Raw genomic sequence first — 17,276 nt, 5'->3', positions numbered from 1 at the left:
AGGGACAACGCTCTAACCAACTGAGCTACCTGGCCAGGTATTACAATTTTATTTATATGAGGGAGTCATCATCAATCAGTACAATATTTTAAACCTGCTTCCTATGCTTACTAATAAAGAAAATCGTCTTATTGGGAAATGTAAGTGAAAACTCTCAACCCCCAGGAAGCTCAAATGAAAAAAACATACTTTGTTAGGTCTTGTTTGGTCTTGAGAGAGTGGTTATGACCGCAGTATAGTCACTGTAATTTTCCTGCCTCATTATTTGGAAAGCAAATGAAAATACATGACTTGAGGATGCATACTCCACCTCTCTCTAAAATTTGAAAAGGTTCAACCAATCCCTTAAGTTGCTTTAAGCTCTTACTCATGCACGGTTTTATCTTTCCAGTTGAAGACCATGAACAGTAATGTTTTGTTTTATTTTGTTTTCTAAATCCTCACCTGAGGATATTTTTTCCATGCTTTTCAGAGACACACTGATTGGTTGCCTCCCGCATGCATCCCTACAGGGGCCAGGAATTGAGCCTGAAACCAAGGTACATGCCCTTGGCTGGAATCAAACCCAGGACCCTTCAATCCGAGGGCCGACATTTCAACCACTGAGCCAAACTGGCCAGGGCGAACAGTAATCTTAGTACATAATGTTACTACTTATTTCTTCATTGAATTCAGTTGCCTTTCCTAAGCCAGGTCCTTGATGATCTTGGTTAGACAGTCAGATACTTGGTCTGCCACCAAATAAGTGTCGAGTGACTACTGACAACCCTGAATCAGGCCCTGTGTTCTGCCCTGGCTCTGGTTCTGTCACTCAGGCTTGTGCTGTATTATCTATGGACCTTGAGCCAACATTGACCATTTCAAATGATAAGTCCCACTGAAAGCAAGCCCTGTTTTAAGCCAGTTCCATTGAGAGGAAATAGGTAATTTCATTTACTATTGGTGGTAGTTTGAAGAGCAATTCAGTTATGTGTATCAACATTTAAAATGTGTACACCCAGGGCCTGGTTGGACAGCTCAGGTGATTAGAGCTTCATCCTGATACACCAGGGTTGAGGGTTCAATCCCCAATCAGGGCACATACAAGAAGCACCCACCCAACGAATGCATAAATAAATGGAACAGCAAATTGATGTCTCTCCCTCTCCCTCTTGCTCCCAAAATCTATTAAAAAATGGAAAAAAAAAAAGTGTACATCCATTGGCCCTTCAATGCTACGTCTAAGCATTTATTCTACAGGAATATTAACACAAATAGACAAAGATACACATGTACAAAAATGCTAACTAAAAAAATTAACAATGTAAAGTAAAGGTATTGGTTAAAATATGGCACATATATAACTAGACTACTTGGCAGCAATTTTTAAAAATGAGATGCATTTATATTAATTGACATGAAAAGATGACTGTGCTATATTACTAACTGAAGATAAAAAATGATGGAAGAAAGTGTGTATACAAAGCCTTGACATATTATCCAACATAAAAATGCATATTTATATTCTGTGCATTTGCATATGTGTAAATAAAAAACTGAAGGAATATTCATTAAATCATTAAAAGTGATGATCTGGAGAGTAGATCAATTACTTTCTCCTCTACATTTATATTGTTTGCATTTCTGTATCCAATGTGTTAACTTTTAAAAAACATTAAAAATATTCCCATTTGGGGAGGAAAATTTTCCACAGTGAGAGAAAGTATTAACATGGTATCATCAATTTTTTGAGAAAAAAAAATTTCTTATTCTAAACCATGGATATCAAGAAACTTCATTTTAAATTTCATGAATTTCTACGGCCTCAACCCTAAACTTTCACTCCACGTCCTTGCTGGGCAAAGCTCAACCTTTTGAGATTTCAAAAACCAAAGACAACAGAGTGTAAAACTATTCTACGTCAAAGAACACGCTGGAGCTCTTCCTTGCCCGGGAGTCACATCCCCAAGTATGTGGCTTGTCTTCTAGGAGTGTATCATTACTAGTAGGACTCCTGCTACTGCTACTACTACTACTAGTTGCCCCATGTTGAGTTAGTTATATGCTAGGCAACATGCAAAAATACTCGACATTCAAGATTGCTAATTCAAACAATACTGTCAGGGATAGCTTTCCAGTTTTACAGAGAAAGCTGTGTGGCATAGAAATTAATTAGCTCACCGAAGGTCACATGCTAACCAATAGTGGAGACAGAATTTCAGTGTCTTAACTCCAGAGTTCAGGGGTCCTTCTAGTACCTAACACTGTTGACAAGCGCACCATGAAAATGTCACAACTATGTTGGTGTTCGTGGAATAAAACATTTTAAAATAATAACAAAATCCTAAGGAGCGATGATACCTTCAGAGCCTGAAAGCACGAGGAAGGCTCTGTGCGGGGCTGGAGGCTCTTGGCCCGCGCTGCTCGCGGGAATGCACGTTTCACCCAGTGCGAGAGGATTTTCGTCAAGAGGGAAGTTAACACCCAGATGGCAAATAGAGTTCGCAGATGCCTGACATTAGTGCTTTGCACTCGATCAGAGTTCACGGGGGGGAAGTCCCACGGCAGGAGGGCCTCCCCGAGAGAGGCAGCGTTTCCTGGTCACCAGGGTCCGGGGTGAGCGGCGGCTCCTTATCAGCATCAGTCACAGGCAGGGCCCGGTGGCCAGGCTGCCGGCTGGTGTCCTCACCGGGCCTGTGCTCCCTCAGTCTATAAGCTCAGCTCCTAAGCACGCTGCCGTCCCTCCTTCCCTTCTCCCCCTTCCTTCTCTCTCTCTCCTTTTATCCCCCCTCCTCCCTGACCTCGCCTTCCTTGCGCTCGCCCTTAAACATTATTTCTTGGGTGCCTGCAATAGACAGGAGCCGTGCCTGCCATCTGCCGGAGCAGCCCGCTGCACAGTCCCTGGCCTGGGGGCAGCACGGGGTCCTCACGGGCCCCCCACTTGTTCTGCTCACGCCTGCGCCTGGGTGGAGCACGGACACTGCACCCGAGAGACACTGCGTGACCACAGGGCTGCGTATCTTCTTTGCGTTTAGCTCTGCTTATGTAATTTAAATCACACAATCCGTGTGCAGTTCCCAAAAGCATATAAAATGTAAGTGGGCTGAGATGGGTAAAAGCGAGGTGATGAACAGAAGTTTGGAGAAGGCGGGGGTGCTCCTTCCTTGTGGATTGAAAAGAGGTCTCACGGGCCCAAGTAGCCGTTTCCAAAGTATCACAGCTTCAGGGCCAGACTGGATCTTTGTCCCATGGTGTCTCTCACATCTGAAGCCTTTCTTTGGATTCTGTCACAAATAATTTTGGAGATTAATCAGGATCTTTTAATAAAATGCAAATACTTCCAGTAATATTATGATATTACCTGTCATTTGTACCCTAATATGCTCTAAATCTATCTGATTTCCTCCTAATTCAACAATGAACCTTACAGAGCTCCCGTGTCGGACAGAATGCTGTGCCCGGGCGCTCCCGGCCTGCGTGAAGGTCCCGACCCCAGGAGTGCACGGCGACCTGCTGGAGGAGGAATGACTTCATGTTAAATGAACACAAAGGAGAGAATACCCTGGGGTGTGTACACTGTGTGTGTGTGTCTGCCTGTCGCCCCACATTGTCTTGGTGACGTCTTCCTCTATCACAGCTTGTTTGGTTGCACACTCCTTTCTGTTTTTTCTAGTTAATTTTTTGCCTCAGTCAGTCCTTTATAGTGATGCTCCATCTCTTACCTAAAGACAAAGGAGGGGACATGCTACGTTGAGAAAGTGGTTCTCCGGCTCTTTGGTCGGCTCCCACCTGCGCATGCTGTGCTGGGGACACAGACTTGCCTTCTGAGTAAAGGGCAAGAGAGAAAGTCACACGCACGCTGGGAACCCGCGCGGGCCTGTAATTAGCTGTCACTCCTCGCCTGGTGCCCAGCTTACTGGCTTCTCTTTCTGCAGCCGTCCCCATTTTGAGGTCAAAGAGTCAATGATCAGTCACTGGGGACATATGTCCAATGAATGGTACACAAGCGAACACAGGGAACCTCAACTTTGCTTCTTAAAACTTGGATAAGAAATGGAAAATAATTCTCACATTCAGTGTCCCCAGTGCTCTGTAGGGGGAGAGAACCATATAAAATATCCCTAAATTTCCCATCAGCGTTTCATCTTAAAACTCTAACAAACCCCAAACATTGGTAAGAATAATGCGTTATTATTAGGAACTTTGTTTCAGTAAAGGGAGAGCTATGGTGTGAGCCCTGAGTTCACCCACCACACACATGCTGTGAAAACACTTCCTCTCATCTCATCACGGCTTTGTCTTTATTATCCAGCCACTGGGTATGTTTCCTCTGAAACTTAAAAATTGTTAGAAAAATACCCTCATTTCCTCCAAAAGAAATAAACAAGGGAAAGGTCAGGGGGACGCATTCCATGTTCCATGGACGCTGTCCACAGTGGAGCAAAGTGCAAAGCAGTTGGCCTGGACCAGAGCGTGCCTGTCCCCAGCCAGCACTGAGGGTTTGGGGCCGTGTCCCCAGTCTCCACATTTCCAGAGTGAAGCGAGACCAGTCATTGAGGACCCCTTGTCCACAGCTCAGGGGAAAGAGGCTGGTCTGGTATGTGCATTTAAATGCTGCATGTGAATATTTCTGAACAAAAGCATAGTGACCCCAGTGGGAGATGAACCTTATTTATGGGGCCAGGCTTCCCCCAAAGAAAGGAGCTTTCTATACCCTTCCTATATCACATCTTTTCTTCTTTTCTAAATCCCCACTCAAGGATATGTTGAGAGAGAGAGAGAAGCATTGATGTGAGAGTGAAACATCGATTGGTTGCCTCCCATAAAAGCCCCAACTGGGGATCAAACCCACAACCTAGGTATGTGCTCCATCCAGGGATTGAACCTGCAACCAAGACACTTCAACCAACTGAGCCACCCGGCCAGGCCCTATATCATTTCTTAATTTCTTCCCCTGCTTGCCCATCACTCTTTGCCATCTTCTTTGCTCAGCCCCGCACCATCTCTTAACTCTTTCCTTGTAAGAGAATTTACATCTGCTTCCTGTATGCTCTGAAATCCCCCTTCTTAGTGCCAATCTATCTTTGCAAACCCAAATTTTTGCCATGGTTGTTGGTCTAAAACTCATACCCAAGCATCAAGCATGAGGGGTACCCAAACCCCACATCTCCTTCCTCTGTTAGTTAATGCCTTAATCATGGATGGAATGAAGTTCAGGATGGAGAAGGGTGGTCAGAAAAGAGGGGGGATTGGGATGAAGGAATAATTTATTTTTTACACATTTTATGCTAATGAAAGATGCTAAAAGTGAAAAAATTAGGAGAGCAGTAAGTGCCTCATGTGAAAAAAACAAAAAAGCCCATATTAAGATGTCTGCCAAGATAAAACATCTAAAAAGGCTTTGCATATTACTTGGGCCCCAGGCTGGCAACTAGACAAGAACTTTGATCATAAAGGAAAGACAGAAATCATGTGCTATTTATTATTATAGTCTTTCGCCACACCTAGCACAGTGTCTTGGAAATAGCAGGGCTGCAAAAAAATTTTTGTAAAAGTTACTTGCCAGTGTGAGCTTTATACAAAGAACTCAGGTTTGAAAAATGTGAGTGGTATCATTCGAGTAGTTTTCAAGAAAGGATGAGCACTAGGGTTTTGGTTAATTCTGAATTCCTTGCATTAATACCTAGGGAGAATATTCTTCAGGGAGTGTGGAACCCAAGGTTGGATAACACCGAATTATTTTGGTAGCGATTCTCCTCATTAAATGCCACCTTATTCCCACAGCCGTCCATAGGCACTGTGGTGGCCGTTGATGGTTACTTGATGAGGGAACATTCAACCTTATCCACACAGCAAGATTAAGTCTTAGGAGCTGTGATGAAGACAATTTATGGAGGAACCAGGCGGTTGCTTATATTCCAATTAGACTGCAAAGAAAATGCACAGAATGTGAGCTATGGGCCTTTGTGTTGAATTCTGGACAGCTTAGTGTCTAGAAAAAGTTCTCTCCCTTACATGATCCATAACTTAGTGGACTTGCACGTAAAAAGGATATTAGCATGCCACAGGATGGGCCATGGGTCTGGAACATAAACTGGGCCACCTTTAACATTCCTTCAGGGAACTAACTCTGACCAGCCCATTCTGTTACTCTGCACAACATATAAGGTGACATTTCTTCATGTAGACTCAGCTCCCTCTCATGTCTTGATTCTTTCATGGCCCTTTAAGTTACCAAGGCCCTTACTTTGCTATTATTCCTGTTTATCTGTAGTCATTAATGGAGCGAGTGGTTGTTTCTATATAATCTCAACTATGGCATTTCTCCAACAATGATCAGGCACAGAACAAGTTGACTTAGGAACATGAGGCTCCTGAGGCCCCAGAAATGTTCTTGAGGTATTTTTAAAATTAAATTTATTGGGGTGACATTGGTTAATAAGATCATATAGGTGTAGGGTGTGGATTTCTATGTTACATGATCCGTATATTGCACTGTGTGCCCACCACCCAAGTTGAGGTGTTTTTGCAGGAGTGTTGGTAGACACCCACTAACCTACCTAATTAAGACTTCCGCCATGTATTTTACCGAATGCTTAATTACTTGATATCCGTCAGTGAACAATCTAGAGGAAGTCCCTGCCTTAAGGGCGCGTGGACTCTGCTCAGTGGGAACGCACACTCATGGGTATGTGTGTGCTTCCGTCGTGGTTTACTGTTGGTCATCAGGTTTGGGTGGAAAAGAAAACCAGCAGCTTCTGCTCTTCCCTGTGCCTGGAACACTTTTTTATTCTGATCCTTCTAAGGCTGTTTTCTTCCCATCATTCAGGTATCAGCTTCTTTTTTCACCTCCTTTGACCGACCTTCCTGGACCAGCCCATGAGTGTCTCAACCCTCACAGCAGTTGTCATGACAGGTCCCTGTTGGTTTCACTGAAGCGCATCATTACCTGTAATTGGCTTATTAATTTGTATATTATCTTCTGCAGCACTACAGTGTACGCTCTGAGAAAGCAAGCAGGTGCCTGGGGTGGCTTGCTCATGAGTGGTTAGCAAACTGCCTGACATGCTTGAATGAGCAGATTAACCTGAGGTCACCATGGTCCCTAAACCAGAGCTGCCCATAGACGCACAGTGTGACCACATATGCTTCCTAAAATTTTCTAGTTTCCAAGTTAAGAAAGTAACAGAGGAATAGGTTAAATTAATCTTAGTAATATATTCTATTTAACCCAATATAGCTAAAATTTGTCATTCCCACATATAATCAATGCAAAATACTTTAATTAGGCATTGTGCTTTTACTTCATATTATCCCCAAAACTCAGTATGCATTTTAGAGTAACAGTACGCCTCAATTCAGGCTCTAAATTTTCTAAATTTTCTTTAGGCATTCATGATTCATAACATTTATAATTGAAAAGTAGATTCACATCTCCAACTTCTTCCCAACATATTTAAAAGTTTTTAAATAAGTGAATTAAAGATTGTTTCTTAAATTTCAATTAAAATTAGGTAAAATTAAATACTCAGTTTCTCAGTCATACTAGCCATATTTCAAGTATTCAATACTGGCTAGAGATGACAACATTGGACAGTCTATTTCTAAAACAACGTTTAAATTGCAGTGTTACAATACATGTGATATGTGTTTGAATGTGATAATCATTTGAAGATCTGACTGAAGCCATTTGTTAGTAAAAGTAAAGCATCAACATATATTTTGAAAAGTAAACCATTATTCATAGACTGGGAGAGAATATTTGCATAAGACACATCTGATAAAGGACTGCTATCCAAAATACACAAAGAATTTAAAAAACCCAACAATAAGAGTAGTAAATAAGCCCAAGAGATCTAGTGCACAGCATTAGTAAACATTAACAACAACAGGATTGTATTATAAGTATCCAACTTGCTGAAAGACTAAGGACTTAATGATTCTAATCACTAAGAAGAAAGAATAGCTATATAACATGATAAGGTGCCGATTATCACTATAAACGACAATCATATTATAATACATAAATGTATCAAATTAACACGCTGTACACCTTAAATTTGTACAGTGCTATATGTCAGATATATTTTAATTTAAAAAAACCTCAACAATAATAAAACAAACAAACCAATTAAAAAATGGGCCAAAGGCCTTAACAGATAACCTCGCCAAAGAAGATATACAGATGGCAAATAAATAGCTGAAAAGGTGCTCCACATCAGGGAAATGCAAAGTGAAACCACAGGAGGTGGCACTCCACACCTACTAGGGTGGTTAAAATCCAGAGCACAGACAATACCAAGTGCTGGCGAGGATCTGGAGCAGCAGGAGCTCTCACTCACTCGCTGGTGGGAATGCAACATGGCGCAGTCACTCTGGAAGACAGTTTGGAGGTTTCTTTCAAACCTAAACATACTCTTACCCCACCATCCAGCCACCATACTCCTCATTATTCGTTTAAAGGAGCTGAAAACTCACTTCCACATGAAAACTTGCACGTGGATGATTATGGAAGCTTTGTTCACAATTGCCATATCTAGGTGAATGGGTAAATAGACTGTAGGACTTCCAGGCAATGGAATACTATTCAACACTGAAAAGAAATGAGTATCAAGCCATTAACAGACATGGAGAAACCTTAAATGCGTATTTGTATGTGAAAGAAGCCAATCTGAGAAGATTACGTACTGTGTGATTCCAAGTCTATGATAGTCTGGAAAAAGTAAAACTGTGGAGACACTACAAATAACAGTGGTGTAGAGGGGGTGAGAGATGAGAGGGAGGCAAGTAGGCAGAGCACGGGGGTTTTCAGGGCAGTGCACCTACTCTGCATGTCACTATAATGATGACATTATACATTTGTCCGAACCCACAGGATGCACAACACCAGGAGTGAACTTCAAGGTAAACTCTGGACTTGAGCGATTATGATGTGCCAAAGTAGGTTCATCCTTGGTAGAAAAAAAAAAAAAAAAAAAGGTACCATTCTGAGTGATGTTGATAATGGGGAGGCTATGCATGTGTGTGTGTTGGGGTCAGTAGACGTAGGGTCTGTACCTTCCTTTCAATTTTATTGTAAACCTAAAACTTCTCTAAAAAATAGTCTTAAAAGCAAGGCAACACAAAACCAAACCAAAACAAAAGAGTAAACCATTATTAAGTTAAAACGTAACACAAAGTTATCTCTGTGTTAAGATGGGTCATCTTTATTCAATCGCTCAGGGTGAACAGGGGATGAATTGATAACAGCGAGCTGGCCCCTGGAGCAGTACCTCCCCCACAGCCTTTGAATCTGTGTAGCTGTCCAGAGTGGAGGGACACTATCACTGTACCAATAACAAACACAACAATCAAAAATTACTACTGTAGCCTCTGCCCCAAATGTTTTTGGGAGGCCCTCAGGATACTGACATGGGTCCGCGGATCAATCAAATCGATGGTGGGTTAAGCAGATACTGTTCAGTGGAAACACAAAGCAGTAGATCATTCCTCCACAATATTTTAGTTTCTTGTTTCTTTCCTGAAATCTGGGTATGTTTGTGGGAGTTGTGGCACATACGAAGGTCTTCGATCATTCTGGGATGCTACTGCAGAGTTGAAAACCATGACCACTCTAGAAAAACCATCTCATGGGTGATTCTCTATGTAAAAGAAGGAAACAATATTTTGACTATTTCTGACCAGGCCACTTCTGATCATTTTCAAGTGATACCTTTTAGATCTGGGTAAATTTAGAGCTTATAATGTAATTTAGGACTGAATAAATTTTCTTCATATGAGGAGTATATTTTGGCTTAGGGCCTATTTTTTAAGGAGTTTGTGGACATCTATCATATATATATTCTCTCATTTAGGGGATGAAAGAGTGAGGCAAAATTATTATTTATAATTAAATCTAAAGTCCAGATTCCTGGTGGATTAATTGAATTTCCTTTTTCCTTTCTTATTCATGCAAAACATTTTAAATGAGAAACCTGGGGTATTTTAAAATACCATTATTTATTTTGTTTTAGTTGCCAGGTAATTCTCTAGAGCACTGTCCCAAAGAGCTTTTGCAATTACTTAAAAACCCCTAAGGTAATTCTTATGCTCCTCAATTCAAAAGAACCACTTAACTGTAATTTTAATAGAAACACCAGAAAAGGGGGTCAAAGTTCATCCCAAGACAATTACCCAGCTCTGCTCTACACTGGGACAAATACATATGAAAATAATAGGGGGAAATGCAATGCACTGAGGATTAAAACCATCAAAACAGGCATGTTCAAAATATTCTGTGAGTGGTTAAAAATAATCTGTACTCTCAGTCCAATGACCATTTGCCAGGGGGAGCCAAAGTTGAGAAATTTCTATTAAAAACATGACTCAGAGAGGAAAATGCAGAGTCTGGTAATGAAGGAAACGGTCCCATATCAGTCCCAATTGGTCCCCACTCAGAACACGTGCTCCCGGCATCTTTAAAAGGACGTTCGCTGGGCTCCGGGGCACAATCCTTCCCGAAGGCTCCAGCATCTCCCCACCTCGCACAGTCATCCCAGACGGCCTGCAAAATGTGTGATGCTTTCGTAGGCACCTGGAAAATGGTCTCCAGCGAAAACTTCGATGATTACATGAAAGAAGTGGGTAAGCAAACAGGCGGCCGGAGGCCTGGAGTTACTCCCTTTTCTCCGGGAAAGGGGCTGGTGGCTGCTTTTCGCTCGGGAGACCTTGGCCAGGTAGAAAATGCTGCTTTCTGCACAGAGGCTGCAAAAGCAGCAAGTGGGACTCATTCGTTTGCAGAAGCATGTAGACAGGTGAACCAATATGAAAAAGGGTCTAAATGGAATAGTTATGGGCTGCAGAAATGACAGGATTTTATTTGATTGCTAAACTTTGGCATCTTTGGTTTACTTGGCTCTTTGCCTGCTTTTCTTTCATTCCTTCTTGCAATAAAAAAGGAGCGATAACTTGGAAATACAACCATATTTATTTCCTGGCATGCAACGAGGTCCTTTGACACTGAAGGCACTATAGTTCTCATGTAATTTTTAAAGTAGACCTATGTAAACCAATTAGTTTATTGTCTTAATGTCAGTCCATTGAAATGTGTGGTTGTTTTGTAGGGTTCAAAATCTTTTTTTAAAATGGAATTTATTGGGGTGACATTGATTAATAAAATGATATGTTTCAGGTGTACAATTCTATATACATCATCTGTGTGTTGTATTGTGTGCTCACCATCCCAAGTCAAGTCTCCTTCCATCTCCATTTACCCCCCTGTACCCTCTTCTACCTCCCCCACCCCCTTTCCCTCTGGTAATCACCACACTGTGGTCTGTGTCTATGAGGGTTGTTTTTTGTCTGTTTTTTTGCTTAACCCCTTCACCTATTTCACCCAGCCCCAGAACGTCCTCTCCTCCAAAAGTCTTAATTTTAGAGAATATGCACCTTAAAGGGCTTAAATATTTCTGTGACCAACAAATCCAGGGGGTGCCATAGAATTACTGAGTAATGTGAAAGGGGAGTGTTACATATAACATGGGTGCTCTTGGATAATGGAGGCTCCTGGGTGTTTAGATCCTGCTGACATTGCCAGCCTGCCTTGCAGAGGTCCCCCAGATAGTTAAGGAGGGAGAGCAAGGCTGTAGGAAGGCAGGTTCCTACCTCCAGGCACCTGCACCTTGAAAGCCCCCTCCCAGGCCCATGATCAAGTTGCATCCAGGGGACGAATCAGGAAGGACTTTCACACAGTATCTTTATGAGGGGTTATGATTTACTCTCTAAATCTCAAGATGTAACTTCCCCCAAGTCACACAGCATATTTTTGCTTGTCTATAACACTATGTTCCTTACTTATAGAGGAAGAGGGAAATCAGAGACTCCAGCATGAGTGAGACCTAACTTTCTAAAATGACAATCAGTTTTGATTCCATTTATGAATACGTGCTGATAGTGAAATGCCAGGATTTGAAGCTATTTGGCTACGGATTTTTAGAAACATTTTACACTTTTGCTATTTATATTTAAGTTCTTCTACTACTGTGTTTTAAAATGAGAAAGTACTGATGATAAGACACTACCTGCTCTAACTGGTGATTGGTAAGCAGGTATCGCCTTCATTAGTCAAACAAGGATGGAATCAGGCAACTGGAGAGTATGGCTTTGCCCCAGGCTGGCCCCTCTGGAACCACACTGGGCCTTGGGTGCAGTCACTGTGCTGACTCCCTCTCCGTATTTGATATTATATTTGGTAACAGAGTCAGGATTTGAAGCAATGTATTTATGTTTCCACCTGTGGCCACTTCTCCAGCAGGGAGCTAAATCAGAGCCTCAACACCAGTTGATTTGTTCACTATTTCTCTCCCTGATCCCTCATTTCTAACCTTTGGTACCTGTAAGTAACCTTTAGTCAAGGAGGTAGTTTAGATTTACGTACATGTGTTTAAAAAATCCAACACACTCAGGGAGATCAAGTTACTGCTGTGTCTGTTGGGTTGTGAATTGTCCATCCCATACCCTTCACGAGAAAAGTAGATTCCTCTGAAGACAAAAGATAAATTTGAAACTTAGGTGACTGGGAATCAAAATATTGATTACTAAAATAGTGATTTCTTGAATTCTGAAGTTTTCACAATCAATGCCTAGGCCCTCTTTAACCTTTCCTATAATTGATTGGGAGCCACATGACCATTCTAAAATGATATGAATGTAGAAAACATTTTGCCTTTGGAGAAATTTATCCAAATCTTCATGGTGGACTGATATGAAAAAGTCTGGGCAGCAAAAGTTATGAGATGTAATTTCTAGACACCCAAAGAGATGACTTTTTTTTTTTAATGGAGTAACTCTATATTGGCCCCACTATCCTATTGAGAATTCCGTCTTCGACTGTGGATTAGATCATTTTTATCTAAGTGAAAAAGGTCACAGTGCCCCAGGGTTCCATGAATTGAGTGAAATGCCAGCGGCTGCCCCAATGGCTGAGGTGGCCACTTAACGTGAGTGCAGTCACTTGTTAAAAACACACATTCTGGAAGACTTAGTCTTATTGAAAGTTAACACTGGGTCTCCCAAGGAGCTGCATTTGAACTGCAGAAGGGAAATTTAAAAACAAACCTACAGCTAATTGTGTATCATGCATTTCTTTAAATATTAGCCTCTTTACTTATCCGCAGGAGCTGTTTAAATGAAGCGATTGAGAAATTCACCGGTTTCCCTTTTATGCACACGTGCCCCCACCTACACACACGTATCCACACTGTAGCTCTTAAAGATGAGAGAGGAACCTGTAAACGTGACGTTTCCCTTCTTCCCTCCTGTAGGAGTGGGCTTTGCCACCAGGAAAGTGGCCGGCATGGCCAAGCCCAACATGACTGTCATTGTCAATGGGGATGTGATCACCATCAAATCAGAAAGCACCTTTAAAAACACGGAGATCTCCTTCAAACTGGGCCAGGAATTTGACGAAGTCACTGCAGATGACAGGAAAGTCAAGGTGAGGAACAAAGGATTGGGGCAGAGGAAAAGCCTGGCTTCTGTGTGACCAAGTGCTGCCTCCCAGAAGCATTTCTGTAAACGGAGGAAAAACCGTCCACCACAGTGGTCCCTGTCCTCCTACATCTAAAACATGTTGCCTTTGTTGCTTAGTTGGTGAATTTTACTCCTTGTTATAAAGTTGTCCCTATTATTTTAAGAAACAATTAACATAATTTGTCATACCATATATATAGTATTTGAAGTGGATTAAAGTAACACAATGTTAGACAAATTTATAGAGTGGGACGAGTTTTATTTATTTATTTTATTTTTTAAAAAACATATCTTCATTGATTTCAGAGAGAGGAAAGGAGAGGGAGAGAGAGACAGAAACATCAATGATGAGAGAGTCATTGATAGAGCCTGCAACCCGGGTATGTGCCCTGACCGGGAATGGAACCCTGATCTCCTGGATCCCAGGTCAACGCTCAACCGCTGAGCCACACCCGGCCGGGCAGAGTGGGACAAGTTTTAAAAATCACTTACAATACTACCATCTCAACATAAATTTATTATCTATATTCTTTCACAATATTTTTTCAGGTGCATGTTTGTCTAATATTCAGATCATAATGTATATATAACTTTGTACTTTTATTTTTGACATTCATTTATTTTCTTGTTGCAATGTATTCTTGTAATTTATAATTTCTAATGACCTCAAAGATGCCTTCAGGCAAAAATGGTGTATTTTTCATTTTGTTTCCCTGCACCATGTACCAATTGTAACTAACCTTCTTTATTGCACCTGCAGAGCATCATCACCTTAGACGGAGGTGCCCTGGTACAGGTGCAGAAATGGGATGGGAAGTCAACCACCATCAAGAGAAAGCGAGTGGATGATAAGCTGGTGGTGGTGAGTGTGTCCCAGCTGCCAGATTCCACCGCTAGGCCGTCTTATAACCATCATCCCACCTAAACAAGCACCATCGCTGTTGCGTATGTAGAACCAAGAGCAATTCTTTGGGGATTGTGCTTTCACTGGGCAACTGGCCTTCATGCTGACAGCTCAGCCTGGGCGTGCTGTGGGCCAGGAAGCACTCCCCGGCCCCAGGGAGCACGCCCCACGTCTATTATGGACTTTGGCGTGTATTCCTCCCTTGCCATCTAGACTGTAAGGCTCCTTAAGGAGAAGACTTGTATCTTCTCAGTCTTTACATCTCTAGGATTTAACACAACATCAGGTGTATATAGGAGCCCAGAACAAATACCTTTCAGATGAGTACTGTTTCCTCCCCAACACCAAAGGACACAATAAACAAAGCAATGGTCTAGTGCCGTGATTGACCGAGAATGTCTTTGTGTGTCTAGGAATGTACCATGAAAGGCGTCACTGCTACCAGAGTTTACGAGAGAGCATAAGCCGAGGGACATTGAACTGGATGGAAGTTTGCATCGAACTCTATGACATTCTGTTGTCCAAACATATATTGCTGTTTCCCACTAATTAGCAAGCAACTAATTTCCCCCCAATCTGATTTTACTTAATGTGGTTGTGTTGGTTAAATAAAACGTTTTAGAGTTAGAAGGTGATGTAATGATTTATTCATTGTGCCAGAGAATTTCTTATAACTCAGCGAAAGAAATAGAAAATTGTATTGTTGCTTTGTTTCTGGTGTAAGCAATATGGTTTTTCATAATAATCCAAGGTAAAAATATTAATATTCATGAATTTTCCACTGTTAGTAAAAAATTGATAAAGATGTGCTATTACAGAACATGAAGTTCTTCTTTAGTTCAATCAAGTAATGCTCACAGAGGCTAAAGGTAGTTCTAAAAGTACAGTAATTCCCCCTTATCTGCGGGGGATATGTGCCAAGACCCCCAGAGGATGCCTGAAACCACAGAGAGCATAGAACCCGATACATGCTATGCTTTTTCTACACATCCATAAAGTTTAATTTATAAATTAGGCACAGTAAGAGAGTGACACAGTTAGTAATAAAATAGAACAATTATAACAATATACTATAATAAAAGTTTTGTGAATGTGGCATCATTAAGTAAAATAAGGCTTCCTTGAACACAAGCACCATGATACCAGGACACTTGATCTGATATCCAAGATGCTACTGAGTGATTAACAGGTGGGGAGATGCTGGACAAAGGGACGATTCACATCCCAGGAGGGACAGAGGACAGTGTGAGGTGTCATCACGCTCCTCAGAAAGGCATGCAGCTTAAAATTGATGAGTTGCTTCTTTCTGGAATTTCTCAATTAATATTCTCCTGCCTCAGTTGGCCTCGGATAACTGAAACCATGGTTAAGGGGGGATGACAGGCACCCCTTGAAGATTTTGTGGGTTAAGTTCCAGACCACCTCAATAAGGTGAGTATTGCAATAAAGCGAATCACATGAAATTTTTGGTTTTCTGGTGCACACAAAAGTTATGTTTGCACTATCAAGTGTGTAATTATGTCTAAAACAATGCACATCCCTTAATTTAAAAATTCTTTAGTGCTAAAAAATGCTAACCATCGTCTGGGCCTTCAGTGGGCCGTAATCTCATTGCTGGTGCAGAGTCTTGCCCTAGTCACATCAGAGATCACTGATCGCAGGTCATAACAAATAGAATGGGAGTAATGAGAGAGTTTGAAATATTGTGGCAATCGCCACTGTGTGACCCAGAGACACGACACGAGCAAATGCTGCTGGGAAAATGGCTCTGATAGATTTGCCCGACACAAGGTCGCCACAAACCTTCCATTTGCGAAAAACACAGTTTCTGTGAAGTTCAACAAAACACGGGAAGCCTGAGCTGTCCTCAAACAGTTCACAGCCCACTGGCCCAGGTGCGGTCATTCCCACCGACCTGTCCTGGAGCAACGAGAGTAACAATGCAGGTTGTAGAAAAAGATTTCTAGGCTACCATTTTTAACCTGCAAAGTTACTGGAAAACCAAGCCGTCTCTGGAGTCTCTCAGGAATTAAGTACAAATAATCCCATAATATTCATTCCGGAAATGAGGTGACAGCCTTGTAATCAGTAATGATGCAAATGTCCTCATAGTGGTTTCCAAGTTTTTCTCACCAGTGGAACTTTTTGTTCAAATAAAATGTTGAATCTATTCTGGAATTTTTTATTCAAATGAAATCTCCATAGAGCTACAATATATAACACAGACAGAAATGACAATGAGGCCTTTCAGGTAGGGGTGTGTGTGTGTGTGTGCGTGTAGGTGTGTGTGTGAGTTATTTCTTTTGCCCTATGGAAGCTTTGAGGCACCTCACGGACCACTGGAGTTCTATGTACACAGAATGAAATTTCCAAACCATATACTTACACTTTATAGTAAGCCAACATCTGTTAAAATGTGTGTTGCAGTTGATATAATTGTGTTTATGATACTTCCTTTTAAAATATGCCCATTATTTTCTGAACACCTATCCTATATATAACACCAACATATGAAGAGGCCAGAAGATAAGTTGCTGGTCATAGGAATTTAGCGAAAATGTAGAAGCGATCCCAGTGTCCATTGACAGATGAATGGGTAAGCATAATGTGGTCTGTTGATACAATGGAATATTATTAAGTGTTAAAGGACATTCTGAGATATGCTACAACATGAATGAGCCTTGAGGACGTGCTGAATGAAGTAAGCCAGTCACACCAACAGAAAACCCCCACCAAATAATGTATGATTCCACTTATATGAGGTACTTAGAGGTCAAAATCAGAGACAGGATGTAGGATGGTGGTTGTCAGGGGCTGGGGGAAAAGAAGAGAGGGGAGTTGTTGCTTAATGGCTATAGAGTTGCAGGGTTTCGCGGTGAAAGGA

General features: G+C 41.6%; 1 protein-coding gene across 1 annotated transcript; it reads left to right on the top strand.

Moving 5' to 3' along the window:
- The first annotated feature begins 10,366 nt into the window (after window positions 1-10,366).
- On the top strand, window positions 10,367-15,022 carry LOC308546888 (fatty acid-binding protein, adipocyte). Its single transcript, XM_081116387.1, has 4 exons — window positions 10,367-10,602; window positions 13,281-13,453; window positions 14,249-14,350; window positions 14,806-15,022. Exons 1-4 carry the CDS (start codon window positions 10,530-10,532, stop codon window positions 14,854-14,856), a joined length of 399 nt encoding a protein of 132 aa, XP_080972513.1. The 5' UTR covers window positions 10,367-10,529; the 3' UTR covers window positions 14,857-15,022.
- Window positions 15,023-17,276: the final 2,254 nt, after the last annotated feature.

Source organism: Miniopterus schreibersii (assembly GCF_964146895.1).
Source record: "Miniopterus schreibersii genome assembly, chromosome: 17".
In the NCBI taxonomy this organism is placed as follows: domain Eukaryota; kingdom Metazoa; phylum Chordata; class Mammalia; order Chiroptera; family Miniopteridae; genus Miniopterus; species Miniopterus schreibersii.
The sequence above is the reverse complement of the archived record's forward strand: the minus strand, read 5'-3'. Positions and strand labels throughout refer to the sequence as shown.